General features: G+C 42.6%; 1 protein-coding gene across 5 annotated transcripts in view; it reads right to left on the bottom strand.

Annotated features, from left to right (window-relative positions):
• sash1a (SAM and SH3 domain containing 1a) overlaps positions 1 to 19,177 on the bottom strand; it is a 278,249-nt gene that overhangs the window by 66,181 nt on the left and 192,891 nt on the right. For 2 of the 5 annotated variants that reach the window (XM_080452451.1, XM_080452453.1), the window contains exon 1: positions 11,945 to 12,678. The exons of the other annotated variants lie outside the window; for them this stretch is intronic. In XM_080452451.1, the coding sequence (XP_080308577.1) occupies positions 11,945 to 12,067 (123 nt within the window). In that variant the 5' untranslated portion in view covers positions 12,068 to 12,678. Of the gene's footprint in view, positions 1 to 11,944; positions 12,679 to 19,177 lie in introns of those variants that run through there. 5 annotated transcript variants of the gene reach the window in all.

The following is a 19,177-nucleotide window of genomic DNA, read 5'->3' as shown; positions in this document are numbered from 1 at the left end:
AACCTTATAAAGTCAATGCAAGATTCCACATCAGTTTCGCGGAGCGAAAAAAGCGTCTTTTAATTATTCCGAATTTTGCGTATATTCGCATATTCGCCGGTGTGTAACCGCCTTAACAGTTTTCTGAAAAACGTATGTTTCTATATCAGTGGTGCTCAAACTTTTTCATGTCAAGGACCCCCAAAATTATGTGTATTTGGCCACGGACCCCCATCTCAAGATATTTTGTTCCAGGGACCCCCAGAAGCAAAGATTTGAGTAACAAATGTCTGCTTTAAAATACATGTATATATTCAAAGATTTGCACACATTTTCAGTTTTTTTCTAAAATAGCCAAAGAAATCTAAGATGACACGGATGCGTTCCAGGTCTTAATGGGTTAACCTATTTTCAACCTTATCTTCATATAATTGGTCCTCACCAATGTTCATTATAAGATGGTACCATTTCCATCAGCTCAGTCAGAAAGGAGCCCGCCAATGACATCGATGGGGATTCCAAGCTGATAGAAACTATACAACATCTCTCTTGCTGGAAAATTTGCACGCTTGAAGTAGAAGTGGCAAGCCATTCTTCTTCCAACAATAAAAAAAATATGATGAAAAGTTTCAAATCTTAAATTACCAAACCTGCCTAGAAATGATTTCACTGGTAGGCACTTAGGCAGGTTTCTTAACTGTCCACAGTCCACCTCTGAAACACAGGTTGAAATGGGTGAGTGTTCCTTTAAGATAGCATTTATTTTTTGCTACATTGAAACCCGTTCGAGCGACTGACACTAGGTAATCTTGTATTGGTCATTTTAAGATCTAGACATAGAATTTCGAGCATAATTGTCCAGCACTGAGACGTTGATATGTTCAGCTACAAAGAGTTCAATTTTGAAGTAACAATTAATTTTTCTTCTTTATCGTGTTTTGGAATGCCACAGAAAGAATTGTCTAACAAACTGGCTTAACTTTCTAAAGAAAAGCCAGTTAGTGCACACACACACAGATCGTACATGTCCACAGTCACACAATTCTGCATGTCTACACTCTCCCATCTAAATAAAATGAGAAACAAAGAAGAAGAAAGTATCTAAAAACAGAATATAGGACCACCCGTCCCATACTATGCACTTTAAGATGTTCTGGGCAAAAAATGTAGGCCATTTCAGCAGCGATGATGGCTAGCCGCTGAATATTCATCAGTGTTGACCTAATCTGTGCCAGGCAGACAGCTAGCATTGAATCACTGTGTAGGGTCGAACAGTCTCTCTCAGTCTCTGTCTCTCTCAACAGGACACCCTATCTTAGTGCCAGGCCACAGATGAATGAGGCACTGTGGAGTGTGTGCCACACACACACAAACACACAGAAGGGCATCTTCAGAGATGGGTCAACTCATAGAGAACACACATTAGCATGCACATACATGCTCTGGAGGTTTCGAAAACAACCCCAGAACCAAAACAAACCCCATGCAGGCCAATAATTCACCACACCAACTCGGTGAAGCTGGGGTATGGAGGGAAATTACTGATTTACGCATTGAACCGGAGCAGGATTTTTCATTTTTAGTTCAACAAAATACATATTCTCTCAGTCCTCGAGACTCAAAAGTCCAGTCCACTATGCCCAGGTGTCTTCAACTTAAGACTTACAGATGTAATATGGTTTGAGATGCCCCGAGATTCCTCAGTGGGAACCGTCTCTGGGCAGATGCACGCTTTCCCTTTCATTCTGAGCACTGACAGAGAGCATTCTCTTACTATCTATGCCCCAGGATGTTTAAATCAGCCTGAACATGCCAAGATGTTGATCTATTTGACACAGGCCAGGAACTATATCCCTGAGGTATCTTCTGACCTCCCACCAACTGTACTGAATACCACCTAGCGATGGATTAGACAGGACTTAATTTCGCTATAACAAGCGAAAAATGATGACAGATGCAAGCTATCAAATTACAATGTGTGCTCCCACTTCTTCAAGGAGCTTTAGAGGTTGACATATTCCAAACCTTGGACACGGCCAGGTGAATCCCCATGTGTGTGTGTGTGTGTGCCTGCATGCGTGCGTGCATATCTGGGATTCCTCCACTAGCATGAGCTAATGGAGTTGCTCCACAGCTGGTCCCAGATGGAGCCCCTTGCCTGCCCGAGGAGGGCCCCACGGCAACGCAGAAACAGCACATCATGTACCACGAACGAACCCCCCCAGAAAGTGACACTGCAATACATTACAGATCCACTGACATAGCAACATACGTTTTTTTCAAAAAACTGTAAAAAATAAAAAAATAAAACATTTAGAAGACATTTGTAGAATCGGAATCTCAGGCCTTAATGGGTTAAACTGTTCCCAAATTTTGCTGGGGACCCATTGGAACCACCTCAATGACCCCTGGGGGTCCCCGGACCGCACTTTGAGAACCGCTGCTTTGCAGTATTAAGAGTAAATGTGCCAACGCAAGCATGTATAGGTGTAAAGAGTGTATGTACGGGGGTCTGAACGCGGTCCACATGGCAGTCTGAGTAGTGATTTGTGGGTCTACTGAAGGAGGGGAGGCTATACGGGGGTAAAAACACATCTGGAGTCTTTATCTATGACAAAAGGCCCCGTGTATAAAGATCTGACATCTATCGTGCGCTGCTCTATCTGACCCAGACAACATATGGTCATGCATGCATTGGGCTTAGCACGTTAAACAATAGCCATGTAAAGAAATCCCCATGTTTAAAAGGAGCTCTTCAGTAGCTTGAGCACATTAACCCAGTGGTTCTCAAACTTTTTCATGTCAAGGACCCCCAAATTGACACTTATTAGCCCGCGGACCCCCATTTGAAAAGATAAGCCAGGGACCCACCATAAGAGAAGGTTTTTACGGCTCTCTAGCAGTGATTCTCAACCATTTTAATTTCAAGGACCCCCAGTTTAACATGCATAAGGCTAGGGACCCCCATTTAATGGCATTTATATCTCTGGGATCCCAATTTATATTGTAAAATCAATGTTAATTTAACTCTGAGTGTACAAATGGAACCAAATGGACCCTCACGGGTCCATTTGGTTCCATTTGTACACTCTCAGAGTTACAGACCCATAAGGGTCCATTTAGTTCCTATCCATCATTTAGCTGGGGACCCCCTGGAACCCCCTCAAGTACCCCTGGGGGTCCCCGGACCCCACTTTGAGAACCAATGTCCTAGAGTTCTGTTGCTGCCTTCTTCAAACCTTCAACTGGGCAGGAAAATGCGACTAGCCTCCGTGATAGAAACTCAGTATCTTGGGCTTGGACAGAGATCAGATCGCCTGTGTTTTAACCCATTAAGACCTGAAGCCGATTCTACAAATGTCTTCTAAATCCCAACAGTTTTCTGAAAAACGTATGTTTCGATATCAGTGGTGCTCAAACTTTTTCATGTCAAGGACACCCGAAATGATATGTATTTGGCCGTGGACCCCCATCTCAAAATATGTTGTTCCAGGGACCCCCAGAAGCAAAGATTTGAGTTAAAATGTTTCGCTTTAAAATAATATATATTCAAAGATTTGCACACATGTTCACGATTTTTCATAAATAGCAGATCTACAAGCTCATAGCGCGGCACTCGGTTTAAATAGCCAAAGTGTAAAATAATGCTTTTTAGCTCAAATCAAAAAGTCACACAGATGCATGGGTTAATCTCAAAGATGATGCATTGACACATGCGCACTCATGTATGTAGACGCGCACACACACACACAGGCACACCCACAAACACACTCTTTGTATTTGCTTGGGTGTTGCTCTTATATGATGATTGTTCTTGACTCAAACAGGGGTGATGATGTTCCAAGCATCCATCCAGCAGGGTGTGGAGTCGGTTGCATCAGCTTAAGCCAAGTTTTTTAGTCTCCTCCATTCCAGGCGTTTAGCCACCTCTGTGGAACTGGAAGCAACATTTGTTTGTCAGGAAGCATGTTGTTTTCCCCTAATATGTGAAAGTTCTTTTCCTAACAGCTTAACCCATTAAGAACTGGAACGCATCTGTGTACATTTTTGCTTTGAGCTAAAAAAAACCCATTATTTTACACTTTGGCTATTCAAAAATAGCAGATATACAAGCTCATAGTATTGCGCAGCTACGAGCTTGTAGATCTGCTATTTTTTTTAAATCGTGAAAATGTGTGCAAATCTTTGAATATATTTATTTTAAAGTGAACATTTTTAACTCAAATCTTTGCTTCTGGGGGTCCCTGGAACAACATATTTTGAGATGGGGGTCGGCGGCCAGATACATATAATTTTGGGGGTCCTTAACATGAAAAAGTTTGAGAACCACTGCTCTAGGATAGGCCTGTTCTTTTCCAGGATTTTGTGTAAGTCTAAACAAAATGTCAAGAGGCCAGCGGGAGTATTCCTGTAAAAGTCACTTTCTAAAGTTATTATTCAAAGGAATTGCACAAATCACTGATAAAACACTGAGTGATTCACTTTTATGCAAGTTTACAAAACGAGGTTGCAAACGGCTGGTGTTGCAAAACACTGCGTGAGTATTTCAGCAATGTAAGATATGAATGCTATTCCAAGCCATTACCAAGACATTTGCACAACAAGTAATCTATTCCAAAATATATTAAGCGTGAAGTGGAATGTAGATGATTAGAGCTTGTGGCTGCATTCCAAAATGCCCCCCCCCCCCCCCCCCCTTACTTGCCCTTCATAGAGAAAAGTCGAATTACCACTGCTTTCATATTGAACCCTATATAATGTCTTGGCCCTGTACACCCACATGAGGTGGCATGGTTGAGGAGATGAGTGTGGAAACACAATTAAGACCTAGTGACCCCATGTCACTTAATCAATTAGCCATAGCATTCCTGGCATTCTCCCCTCCCTCCCCAGGGTTTAGATCTAGAGACAAAAGTCGGTATTGAACAGAGGTGCCACTGCTTTAGTGAAACTACTATGTAGTGTGAAGGGTGGTCTATGCGTTTAACTTAAGGCTGATTTGTACTTATGTGCCTTGCACCGAAAATCTATTAATCTTCAAAAAGTATGTGACGTGGCACGCAGCCAACTATGAAGCAGACATTAATCTGCACTGTCAGGTTTCAGAGAATATACCAAAGAATCTACCATGCTGTCTATCATCAAGTGTCATTGTGGTCTGTGATTCCATAACTATCAAAATATGATTCACAGCCCAAAAATGCACATGATCTTCATCTGCAGATGCTGCCAATATGCCACAGTCACTAAACATTCAACCGTGCATTCACCCTCAATGATAGTAGCCAACTACAAGACATGCACACATTAAAAAATACGGAAGGATTTCTTTTTAGCTGAAGGGGTAATTATTTTACCCGATGTCCAAGCTCAACTGTCTGGATGAAACATTTAGTGTGGGCAGTTATTATGCTAGAGCTCCAATCTGTGCCAATAAGGATTTCTTTATTTATTTTGTAAATCTGGTAGAACATTTCCTACGAGTATTGACTTTCAACAGATTGCCTGGATAAATGCACAACTGCTTACATCCAGTCATCCAGTCACTGGACTCCATAGCTGAAGATACCACATGATTCAAGATCAAGTTTTTATTCATTTATTCCGCAGCCAGCATGCAGGTTAATAAGAACTCATGAGTTCTTCTGACCTCCTGGGTCTTCTCGCATGCTTAGAAATGACTGCCAAGTTGTAGAGCTAATCTCTCAATCGAATTAAACTCAATTCATGTTTGTTACAACATGCTAGATGATGTGCACTCCCCCTCAAAGAAAGAAGTTGTTTGTCATAATAACCAGCAGGACAAGCGTTCCAAAAGGCTCAAAAACCATTAGTCGCGGGCCCACCATGTTGTTCTGGTCCAGCCTTTTAGGTACACATTCCTGACAGTGCCGTTTGTCATACTGGAACTCACTCACGTGGGGCTGCGTTTTGGTGTTCATGGCAGAGAGGGTATTGTTACAGGACTCGCCTTGTCCTCAAGGGGAGGGGACGATGATGACAACAGAGTCATGCAGCTGATGTAATGTAAGAATGGCAAGTAGAAAGGATCACTTTCACTTGATACATAACCATAGGATGAGGGCGGTGGGTTGAAATGGCCACCCACTCACTCGGCATTGTATCACACTGTATAACAACGTCTCCCTTCAGTCAGAGAAAGGAACCAACGGGGATTGATTCTTCTGTTTCTTTCCCGAGTCGTATACAATAGATCCAACCTGAGCCAAACGAGAAACTGCTCGACTGTCACTCCCCACACACACAACAAGTCATCATAAAAGCGAGGGCGGGGTCAAGCAATCCTACACTCCACCCATCCCTCTGCCCCTCCTCCAATCCCCTGAGGCTCTTCCCGAAAGCCAGGGTTTTGTCGGTTTAGGACAATGGCCTCGCCGCTCGACTCCTGCCTCTAGTTTCCAACCATTCGTACCCAGCCATCAGCACCTACCACCTACCGGGCTCTGAAAAGAGCTTCCTGTGGACTGGCATCGAGTGCAGCTGCACAGCTGGCTAATCAGAAAGAACACGCCAGGGAACCGGGGACGGGGGGCGGGGGGGTGAAATGCGTGACCGTGATGCATAAATAAACCAATGAGAGCAGGAGGAAGAGAAGATGTGGAGGCATTTGGTCATGCATGCAAATGAACACAGGTCATCGTCACATTTCAAGTTCACATGAATAAAAAATGTTGCAGAGAGCAAGTGCAGAACTTGGTTACGTTTTAAAGCCTGACTAAGAGACGTTCTGGCCATGGGGAGGCAAAGGGGAAGACTAGGTTGAGGAAGGGGGAGGCCAGAGGCCACAGCCAAGCCCCTCTGAAAGGGCTTCCTGAGAGGATATCCGTGGCCGCTCTCTAGAAGAACAGGGGCACCGCTGCCTCAACAGAGGAAACCTGCTCAGTCTCTGCATGACCTCAGCAATGAGTCCAGTCGGGGGGGCGGGGGGGGGGGGGGGTTATTAGCTAGTCTGGGCCTGGGGTTTAGTTTGTGCTACAATGGGAAAGATCAAGTTAACACTGAGCAAAAAAGATTGGATGGGTTACAGAGAATGGCCTCATAGCCTTGATTCTGCTGCCAAAGATTTGAGGCAGACGACTAGCATGTAAGTGTTAATGTGGGTGGAAGCAAATAGGGATTTCACTTCGTCTAACCATATGTTTCCCAGACAGGATCAATAGTCTTCGTCTCAAGGGCAATATGAAAGCCTTGGGTTGGGTTGTCTACTTTTAACATCACACAGCTTTTCCAAGTGGACTGACACCCACACAAATGTAAACACAACAAAACACTAGAAAACTCTTTAAATGGATAAAGACTTCTCTACACACAGACAAGTTAAATGACTTTGGAATTGATTTACCTTAAGCCGATAATCTCAAGACCAACTTCCAAAACAAAATGGGATGAGAGGGACCATTCAGAAGACCAGAGGGCAGATAACAGGAATACAGAGTGTCTCTCTCAGCTGTCCAGGTATGCGATCAAATCAACTGGGCTTGGATGGAACACTATTTGATGCTTGCCAAGCCTTGCCTAAAGTCTCATCTGGAAATGGGTACTTAACTTTTTTCTACTTTTTTTTAACCCATTAAGACCTGGAACGCATCTGTGTCATTTTAGCTAAAAAAAAACATTATTTTACACTTTGGCTATTCAGAAATAGCAGATCCACAAACTCATAGCGCGGCCGCGCTATGAGCTTGTATATCTGCTTTTTGAAAAATCGAACATTTGTGCAAATCTTTGAATATATATTTTTTAAAGCGAACATTTGTAACTCAAATCTTTGCTTCTGGGGGTCCCTGGAACAAAATATTTTGAGATGGGGGTCCGCAGCCAAATACATACACATTTTGGGGTCCTTGACATGAAAAAGTTTGAGAACCACTGACATAGCATTAGCATCATACGTTTTTTCAAAAAACTGAATCGGAACCTCAGGCCTTAATGGGTTAAGTTCAGTTATAAGGAGATGCAACAGCTTGTCCAAGTAAAACTAAATTGTTTCAGGGGAATGAAGGGTGTGTGATATTTGAGGTGTGGCGGTGAGATTGAATTTAACATTCAACAATAACTGTTCCCAATTTGAAGACTCTAGGTCAAGGAAAATGTCTGCTTCCACAAGTCCACTGGGTTTCGAGGGTAAATCCCTATTCAGGCATCTTTAATTCCAAGCAGTTAGCAAGCTAACACAGCTTTTATCTTGAGCTCTATATGCTCCCAAACATTGTGATGCTCTTAATTAGCTCAAGGGCTGTTTACTCAGGCTTAAACCACAAATAAATGACTGGCACACTGAGGTATTCTCATTAAAACACATTCCTCCACAGTCTGCATTGTATGGTTAACCTCAGAGGCATGGGGCTTCTCAGAATAAAACATTCTTGGATCTCAAGCAAAACATGATGATTCTCATTATGAAGGTACGCCAATGACACTATACTACAATGGTAGGTCATATTATCTTCACAATAAAACTGTATTTCACATCATGCCAAGCAGTCAATGCTGCCGACACACTTTGGCCTCATGTTTGGTTGTAGCTGTATGTATGCTGTAAAGTGGAGTATACATGCAGTGGTGGGAAAAGTACTTAAATATTTTACTTAGGTATAAGTATCTGCAATGTAGAAGTACTCCGTTACAAGTAAAAGTCCGGAATTCAAAATTTACTTGAGTAAAAGTACAAAAGTATTGGTATCAAAATGTACTTAAAGTACCAAAAGTAAAAGTACTAAAATGTTTGAAAATAGCAGATCTACAAGCTCACAACACGTCGCATGTGAGCTTGTAGATCGTCTATTTTCAAATAGCCTATAAAATATAAAGTATAAAATATAAAGTGGTTAATGTATGTTTTATAATATAACAATTTACATCTGCAAAGTAACTAGTAACTAAAGTTTTCAAATAATTGTAGTGGAGTAAAAGTACAATATTTGCCTCTGAGGTGTAGTGGAGTAGAAGTAAAAGTATAGACAATTGAAAATACTCCAGTAAAGTAAAAGTACCTCAAAATTGTACTTAAGTACAGTACTTGAGTAAATGTAGTTACTTTACACCACTGTGTGTTGGTTAGATCTGTATCAGTCTGAAATGGCACGCAAGCATGTCATCACTTGTGAGGGGGCTAAGAACAAATTCATTTCTGGTATCAAGTTAAGTTCCTTCAATGCACAGTCAAATCCTCAGGGTTAATTTAACTCTGAGAGTGTGGATCCATTTGGGTCCACGTTTACACTCTCTCCGAGTAAGAAAAAATGTCGGTAAAAACAAAACAACACTGAGGATTTACTGTGTAGGCCTTGGGGCGAACCAAATTCAAAAGGGCATTCCCACACCGGGCCCCCAGCAAAACAAAAGCTATTCAAACACATTACATAGTGCGATGGCTATATATAGCGTGGCCATTTGGCCTCCAGGGAGATAGGGCATTCATTGTGCTGGACAGGTTGTATAAAGATAGAGGCCCAATGTCCATGCCATCTGCTAATGATAATCAATTACTCAAAAACGTACAAAAATATACATTTACAGAGAACCTGCATCTTGAAATATTAACATTACTGTGGATTAGGATTTTTATTTAATGATACTTTGATCAAGGGGAGACAGCAAACAGTGAGCTAGTTGATGTCAGCCTTCAGGATGCTGAAGATGACCAAATGCTGGCAGCTTGACATTTGCCTCAGGAGTCAAGAAAAAGAACAATAAATCTGATCACATCTCCTGACTGGGAGCCCAGGTCTCCCACTCGGTGTCAGAGGGCAAAAGAAACTCTGCCTCTGCCTTTCACCCTCTATTGCCTCAGTGTGTGCATGCAACCACCCACACACACACACACACACAGGCCATTCACAACTCCCAGGTCGCACACAAAACCAATTTAACACAAACGCTGTGTGAAACTGACCACAGCACACTTATTCTGCAGATCAATACGATCCAATGTCTTTGGTCTGGTCTTTACATTGTCGCCAACATGCATTGCACGTCAGTGGAAAAATAAGGGGAAATAACGGGGTTCAGTGTAACACTGAAAATAAACTTAATCAAATGAATTCGCTGAGATGACATAAGATAACACACAATTTGAGCGCAAAGCCTGGCAAGCAGACATGTCTGCTTGCCAGGCTTTGCTCTCAAATTATATGTTATCTTAATATGGGAATTGATATTTGTAAATTAATATATAGCAAGTCAGACCTTCTGACCTCTAAAAACAGTAATACTTCACAATGTTTCCCCTCTGTAAACCTTCCCACAGACACACATTCCAGCACAGCAGTCTTGCAGAACAAGTGCTTCTCTCTAGCTTCTCTGCAAACAACTGCTGCATGGAGTTTCCCTGGTCCATAGCATTAGAACTTTAGAAAGAGTTCTCCATAACGCTATGTTACTTTCGAGCCGTTGCCCGCACACCCGCGGTAGCGCAGGCTGCGCAGCCTCTAGTCTATAGTAAAAAATAAAGAATACACTCTCGCTACTCACCAAAACAAAGACGGGTTTAAGATGTTGAAAGCCTACTTTCCTTAGTGGGAACACGCGGAGCCCCCCACCTCACGTCTAAGATACACTTTTTGACCTAAATGTTAAATAATCCACCGGATGGGGTAACGTTTTTTGAGTTACTCCACTGCGCCCCCTACAGATCCGGTCAATGGAATTTGAGAGAAAGGAGTTTTTCCATCCGGTGAATTATTTAACATTTTGGTCAAAGGTGTATTTTAAACGTGAGGTGGGGGGCTCTGAGTGTTCCCACTAAGGAAAGTAGGCTTTCAACATCTTAAAATCGTCTTTGTTTTGATAAGTAGCAAAAGGGTACTTTTTATTTTGTACTAGAGACGAGAGGCTGCGGCCGGGGGTGTGCGGGGCAACGGCCGAAAAGTAACATGGCGTTATAAGGAGAGGAGAACTCCTTCTAACGCTATGGACCAACTACCAAGAGCTAGAGTTTCACTAAAAGTTTCAGAACTTGTTGTTGTTGTGGAAATCTGAAATGAGCACAATATTCATCTTTCAAAAGAGTGTAGAAATATATAGCCTAGAAGCCTACCATGGTTTTACACGGATCCAGCTTGCAATGAAATCCAACCCGGCTTGAATGTTGTGTGTGAGCTCCTCCGCTCCTTGCAAACTGCAACTCCAATCCCTAACTAACTAACGTACTAGCCTGACATTGGCCAGAGGAACTTGTGACTGTTGTGAGTGAATCCACGTTATCAGTATGGTAATGCCAGGCTACTAACTAACTAACCACCACATGTGGCTGCGAGCGATTTTATGCGTCGGCCTGATACAGGCGCTCTCTCCCCAAGTGTTTTTTGATGCTGTGATTTGCATATGCATGCAATCTACTTCAATACCAGTGGTGGGAAAAGTACTCAAATGTTTTACTTGAGTAAAAGTATCAATGCCGCAATGTAGAAATACTCTGTTACAAGTTAATGTCCGGAATTCCAAATTTACTTGAGTACAAGTATTAGTATCAAAATGGACTTAAAGTACCAAAAGTAGAAAGTACTCTTTATGCAGAATGTCCCATGTCACAAGTTTTCAAATGTATGAAATGTGGAGAAAATCTTTTTTAAATAGCAGATCTATAGATAGGCTATTTTCAATGAAGTGGTTAATGTATGTTTTGGAATAATAATCTAAATCTACAAAGTAAGGTTTTAATTTTCCTCTGAAATGTAGCGGAGTAGAAGGAAAAGTAGGCTATTGAACACTGTAAATACTGAAGAAAGTAATACACCTGAAAAAGACCACACCATTTTACTTGAGTAGCCTACACTTAGTTACTTCACACCACTGCTGCTGCACACGATCAACTTCAATACACAATCAACGACTACTAGACAGTCTGTCCCTTAGACAACAACAACAAAAGTATTTCTCAGCTACTTGTTACTTACAGCCTTTTATCTTCCTGTCTACCCTCCCCCCCTAAAAAGAAACTCACCAGCATCCCCATCACGTCCGTCCACAGTTGGGTGAAACTGTCGGACGGCGCATTGTTGTCGGACGTCCCGGGCTCCTCCGTGTCCGCGGACGGGCCACCCGTGGCCCCCTGGTTGCCTTCCATAATATAATGTTTATGGTGCGTTCACTTCTTTATGAGCTTCAACCCCAGACCATACACGGTCTGATCTGATCGCTACAACACGTTGATCCTCGAAAAGGTGACAACAAGAACAAGGTAACTTTGCCAGTGAAAGTCGCCCTTGTCGCTCCAGTAAAACAACGTCCTAACATTCCGGGACGCGATCTAATAAAGTATTACAAAAAACGCGTAAAATACTCCGAGACATGATTCCCCTCGAGTGATCGGCATGAATGACAAAACGCGTAAAGTAATATCCAACACCGCTTCTTCTCCTCAGGTCCGTTTTTTCCTCCTCTGTCCCATTACTGACCGGGTCATTTACTCTGTGAAAAAGTTTTCAAGCAGCAGCCCACACCGCACCGCTTTGCATGGGCATGAACCAAACCATACACCGTGGGGAGGAGGAGAAGTGGAGAACTCTTCCCCCAACCGTAGTCCAAAAAGTGTTTAATGTAATCCCTTGGGCGACCGACTGAAACAAAGTCTAAAGAGCTCGGTGATTACGCGACAGAGATGGTGACAAACTTCCATTCAAAACAATGAGGGAGAAAAACGCCCGAAGCGCAGAACCTTGTTGATAATTATCCACGCTCCCTCCTCTAAAAAGTGAGCTCCCCCTCGCTCCACTCCACTCGTCTCTCTCTAGCAGCTCTCTGCTCTCTCTCACACACGCGCGCACGCACACAGTCACACAAACACGCACACGCACAGTCACACACACACAGTCACACACACACACACACACACACACACACACACACACACACACACACACACACACACACACACACACACACACACACACACACACACCTCCCAGCAAAACATTACAGCAGCAAAAAGCTGTCCCACCAGAAGTGTAGCATTAGGACCAGTGTTGGAAGAAGTACTCACATGTTTTACTTAAGTAAAAGTATTAATACCACAAAGTAGAAACACTGTTACAAGTAAAAGTCCAGCTATTCAATTCATTTACTTGAGTGAAAGTACAAAATGTTGGCATCAAAATATACTTAAAGCACTCAAAGTAAAAGTACTCGTTTGGCAGAATGTCCCATTGCACAGGTTTAATGTATCGAAATCTTTTGAAAAATAGCAGATCTACAAGCCACAACGCATCGTGACACGTGAGCTTGTAGATCGGCTATTTTCAAGTAGCCCAAAGTATATAAAGTGTTGACTAGTAACTAAAGTTTTCAAATAATTGTAGTGGAGTAAAAGTACAATATTTGGTTCTGAGATGTAAGTGGAGTAAGTATCGAAAATTGGAAGTACTCCAGTAAAGTAAAACTACTTCAACATTGTACTCAAGTACAGTACTTGAGTACAAATACTTAGATACTTTGCACCACTACACGTGCATAAGACACCAACATTTACTAGCGAAAAACTGTCTTTTTAAACACTTATTTTGAAATACAGATGAATAGCCTGCAGACTTTTTACCATGGCTTTTCCACCAATACTTTATCCATCAACCAACGCTGAATAGAGTTTGGGAACAAAGCGACATTCTGCGCACAATTGCATCAAAAACAAAGGCGCATGGGAACATGTTTTTAAAGGGGGGTGACGCACACGCTGCCCTATTCATGTTACAAATCTCCATGAATACCCTGCAACAACACAAGAAAGACCTTGGAGCTTTGGCAAAAAAGTAGCAATTATTCAGGCTTGGATGCTTAAAACGCACCAAAGCATTTGATGTTATAACTAAGTAAAAGCGCAGTGCCCGACGCGCAGATCTCATTTGAATAACAGTACAATAGTGTCGCGATTTAGGAGGGAAAAAGTGAAACATGTTATGATGAGCGTGAAATTGCACAGTTGTGCTCAGTGATTAGTCGTTTGTTATGCTCCACCACCAAGCAACTCTATTGTAATTGTAATACATTCTAAGACTGTCGCCTTTGCCAGAAACACATTCTCTCCGAGAACTGTCTGCTGGTGAACGGCAACAGCTGCCAAGGTCGCGTGACAGATGCCAGAACCCGAGGGAGGGAGAGAGATATAGGGACAGGACTACAAAAAAAAAATCTAAGCTTCTCACTTTTCACTCAGTTTTTCCATGGCTCCATAGGAATCAATAACCCACGCCTCACCTGCTGTTTGCACTATATGTAATCACATACAGAAATCAGAGATGGAAACAGAACATTAACCACATGAACCTTAGTGTCCCCATTCTGGGCATGTCATAGTAGGATAACATTTGGTGAAAATAGGCAAACATTCAGCAAAAATAGCAGATCTACAAACTCATGTAGATCTTCTAGATGGGCTATTTTCCGCGAGGGGATTTGGTGTACAGGGATAAAATGAGGGAGCAAGTGTAACGTACATACGTCTAGATTTACTGATATCAATATTTGAGATTTTCATATCTCATATTGATATTAGTATGTCTAGACATATGTACTATTAGGAAATATTACGTCCTGATTAGCCTATGTTCGCTACACAAGCATACACCCCTGGGGGACTGCGGTCAACAAAGGGTTTAAGGGGTTAAGTCCTCTCTGCCACATTGCTATCTATTACACTGTAAAAGGACATCAAAGTAGCTATACAATAAACCCAAGAGCTATAAGTTCCCATTCTGGACATTTAATAAGAGGCCATCTCTCAATTACATACAGTATGTTGATGTTCATCAGTCATCACACATATGCACACCTTTATGCATATATTATTATTATGCTTTTCTTTGTGCAATATTAAATCAAAAGGTGATACCAGTTGTTGACTCTCCCCTGCGAGTCAACGCAGTTACTGTGTGTGTGTGTGTGTGTGTGTGTGTGTGTGTGTGTGTGTGTGTGTGTGTGTGTGTGTGTGTGTGTGTGTGTGTGTGTGTGTGTGTGCGTGCGTGTGCGTGTGTGCGCGTGTGTGTGCGCGTGTGTGTGTGTGTTAGTGTGGTTGAGAAAGAATGGCGTTTGAAGGCCCAGGACAAGAAGCAGATGCTACGCTTCACAGTAAAACTTGCTTACTGTCTAAACACACTGAACACACACTGACACAAAGTGCAGCTTTGTTCACCAGTGAGACTCTAACCCCAGGGGTCATCACTACTGACCCCAGACAGAAACCCCAGGGTGACATCCACAAACGGTCGTCCTGCAAGTATAGCGGCTGTGTGTGTTGGTACAGACGTGTGTGTGTGTGTGTGTAAGTGTGTGTGTGTGTGTGTGTTTGTGTGTGTCCATCCATCTTGCTCGTTTTCCTGTGAGGGGTGACCATGACCGACCACGGTGTGCTTGAGATGCAACACCCTCCTCCTCTTTCCCCTGCTGCCACTACTAGTGAGGGTGGTGTTGGAAGTCAAACGCCCCTCCCCTCCCCCACCCAACCTCCCTTACGCTCTTCCCCAGGACAAGACCCCACCTGGGGGGGGGGGGGGGGGGGGCTCAAACAGAGGGATCAGACTGGTAATAAGGAGAGGAGAAATGGCCTGTAACTTGACTCAGTGCACAGTGCACACTCATCAAACACTAGAGAGAGAGACTGTGTGTGTGTGTGTGTGTGTGTGTGTGTGTGTGTGTGTGTGTGTGTGTGTGTGTGTGTGTGTGTGTGTGTGTGTGTGTGTGTGTGTGTGTGTGTGTGAGACGTGCGTGCGACTGTGCGTGCGTATGCGGGTGTTAGAAGATTCCTGCCAATCCCTCCCCCACACACACTCAACACTAATCCAAGTGTCATGTTGCTAGTCAAGAGGAAACACTCTTTTGTCACAAGGGTCAATTAGACGTTTGCTGTTTTTATTGTTTCTCCATTGGCCAGTTTACCACTGAACTAAAAACATGGTACAGTAGGTAGACTGGTCTATTTTTATGTGAACTATATCTGTAAAACGGTTCTTAAAGGGCTCCTCATGTCTCAAAGCGCTCAGGGATGAGGCTAAAATGTGGAGTGTATAAACAACATACACCTGGAACCCATTCACACCACCTATAAATTTGAATAACTCTTAAAGTGGGATGAGAACTCTAAATTGATTCCATGGCTTTCCAAATCGGTCAGTGTGTGAAACAGATGATGTCGTGATTGTAAATCACATCTATGTAGGTTAGTCTGAGCTTAGATTTGAAAGCTTTATAACATGGTTTGGTGGGCGCCACACTGACATGAAACCATATACGCTGCGACGTCTTACATTCGATTTTTCAGTTTCTTCAGACTTATGTCCGTTTGCCATCGTTCTCACGCTTTGTCTCTTTGTATGACTAAGACGAGTGCTCTTATGATTATTATGATAACTAATAACATTTTATCTCCCCTCTACTGACAATACAGGTGTAGGTGTACACACACACACACACACACACACACACACACACACACACACACACACACACACACACACACACACACACACACACACACACACACACACACACACAATGATCAATGTTTAGTTAAGTTTATTTGCACAATGATGAGGATACAAGTACATGCAGTAGAAAATACAATAATTACAGTGCCGGAATTGAAGGCAGCTTAAAGGATTAATCTAGTTTTCTTATTATTTAAACAGTTAAAAAGATCATATAATTACTCAACTAAAGCTAAACTAAACTAACAAATGTACAAACTAACACACAGCAATGTGAAAACATTATCTAGAACCCTAGACTCCCTTTTCTGGGCATGTCATAATAATGAATATAATAAGAGTTTGTAGATCAGCTATTTTCGGGAAAAATAAATTTGGCGTTGAGGGGAAAAAAGGAGGGGATCAAGTACAGAGACCTGGGGGATACGATCAATGAAGTATAGAATTTAAGTGGTGAAGTTTCAAGATTAAATAAGAGTTGTTTTATTAACAAGATATGACACACAGTCATATTATACCAGGTTGCGGCGGCTGAAAGTGCTCATGTGGCCTACAGTTGCTTCTTTTGGGCTTGTTTTCCTAGACCTGGTTGCTTATTTCTCTCACTAAACATGGCAACGTTGAAAGTGAGGAACAGCGCCACAGTTTATAGAGATACAAACAGTGGCCTAACACAGTATTGCGGGTCGTTTTTAGATCCCATATTCTGAGAGGACATTGAGCCCTCATTGGCTAAAGGACCAGCCAATGAGGAAAAAGTGACACAAAAGTCACTACTAGCGAGTGTAGATGTAGACCAGGTTTTGCAAAAGTTGCTAAAGAAAATAACGACTTCACTGTCTTGCTCTTCGCTGCCTATATGCCGGCAGTTTATGTACATTTATTTCCCAGCAATGTAATGGTATTCATGTATAAATATTAGGTGAATCTTCTGATCAGCACACACTGTGACTTCTGGACCAATCACACGCACACACACACACACACACACACACACAGTGGAATCATAAAAGACGGGGGCCTTTCTCTTATAATCTCTGCCACCTGCGGAGAGAGGAGCATGCAACGCAGTGAGCCTCTGGAGAGCATTAGCCCCCTATAGACCCTGCAGGGATCAGCGCAGACAGAAAGACATTAGAGAGAGAGTCCCTATATCTGCAGAGAATCAGCCACGTCTGCACCCGAGTACATTCATTAACCTACTCACACACTCCCACAGGCTACAGAAAGTCTATATAGTTGAGAGAGAAGAGAGACAAACTTTTTTTATGCAGTGGAGTGTGTACGATGAAGACACGTGCCCTGGAAACATAATGTATACTATTATTACATTTTATAATTGAGTCCTATTATGCTACTTCAACGAGCCAATTCTGAAAAACCGACTGCAAATATAAATACAGACCACGGAAAATGAGAGGAGGAGCAGAGGTAGAAAGAGAGGTGTGAGGGAGGGAGGGAGGGAGGGGGGGGATAAGGAGGAGAAGTGGGGCATGATGAAGGAGAGAGGATCTTATGTAAAAGAGGAGGAGAACGGAGAGTTTGAGATAAGGAAGGAATGCGGAATGGAGGTAGAGAAATGAAGGGAATGCATGCAGTCCACCTCAGAGATATAGACAGAGAGAGGAGGAGTGCTAGACCTCTGCTGATAGAGAGAGAGTCAGTGAGAGTGACCCTTGGAGGTCACTCTCACTGACCCCGGGCCTTAAAAATAGCCCCTGAAGGAGGTTCATGGCCTCTGCTGGCTGGGGGTGATTAACAACTTGAGAGGACAGACATGTACATAGGACACCACCCTTCACGAGGAATGTCTGTCACAGGGTCACACAACATTGGCGCAAACGTGTAAGGAGATACACCCTGACAAATATATATAGACGGCTATTCTTATAAAACAACCAATTTCAAAAATTATTTCTTTTCAGCAGGTATGTTATGTATACTGACTTGACTGGAAAAAAAGCAATTACACTTCCACACAGACTGGATCTGTTATATCTTATGTCTGTATCTATTTATTTGCATGGCATGTTTCATACATAGAATGCAACTGATGCCGATTCTACAGATGTCTTCTAAATCCCAACAGTATTCTGAAAAAAAAAAACGTATGTTTCTATATCAGTGGTGCTCAAACTTTTTCATGTCAAGGACCCCCAAACTTATATGTATTTGGCCGCGAACCCCCCCATCTCAAAATATTTTGTTAAAGGGACCCCGAGAAGCAAAGATTTGAGTTAAAAAATGTCGCTTTAAAACAATAGATATTCAAAGATTTGCACACATTTTCACGATTTTTCTAAAATAGCAGATCTACAAGCTCGTAGCGCGGCACTTGGTGCCGCGCTATGAGCTTGTAGATCTGCTATTTTTGAACAGCCAAAGTGTAAAATAATGCTTTTTTTTAGCTCAAATCAAGAAGTGACACAGATGCGTTCCAGGTCTTAATGGGTTAAGAAGCAAACAATGATCCATACGTTTCATTTCCAAAATGGATACCGTCGACTGATTGCCTCGTCACTCAAGGGTCCTTCTGGCCGATCCACACGGTCACGACTCTTTTCTGTTCTGGCCCCACAGTGGTGGAATGAACTTCCCACTGATGTTAGGACAGCAGAGTCACTGCCCATATTTCGCCGCAGGCTGAAAACTCACCTCTTCAGGAAACACTACCCTTCCTCTCTGCCTGACCTACTTGTTGTTAACTAGTTGTACGAACGCTTGTTTTCTATTGCTGTATTGTTTATTGGATTATTGGATTG

This window comes from Gymnoscopelus braueri (genome assembly GCF_963280865.1).
Source record: "Gymnoscopelus braueri genome assembly, chromosome: 16".
Taxonomy (NCBI): domain Eukaryota; kingdom Metazoa; phylum Chordata; class Actinopteri; order Myctophiformes; family Myctophidae; genus Gymnoscopelus; species Gymnoscopelus braueri.
This window is presented reverse-complemented; position numbering and strand designations above follow the sequence as displayed.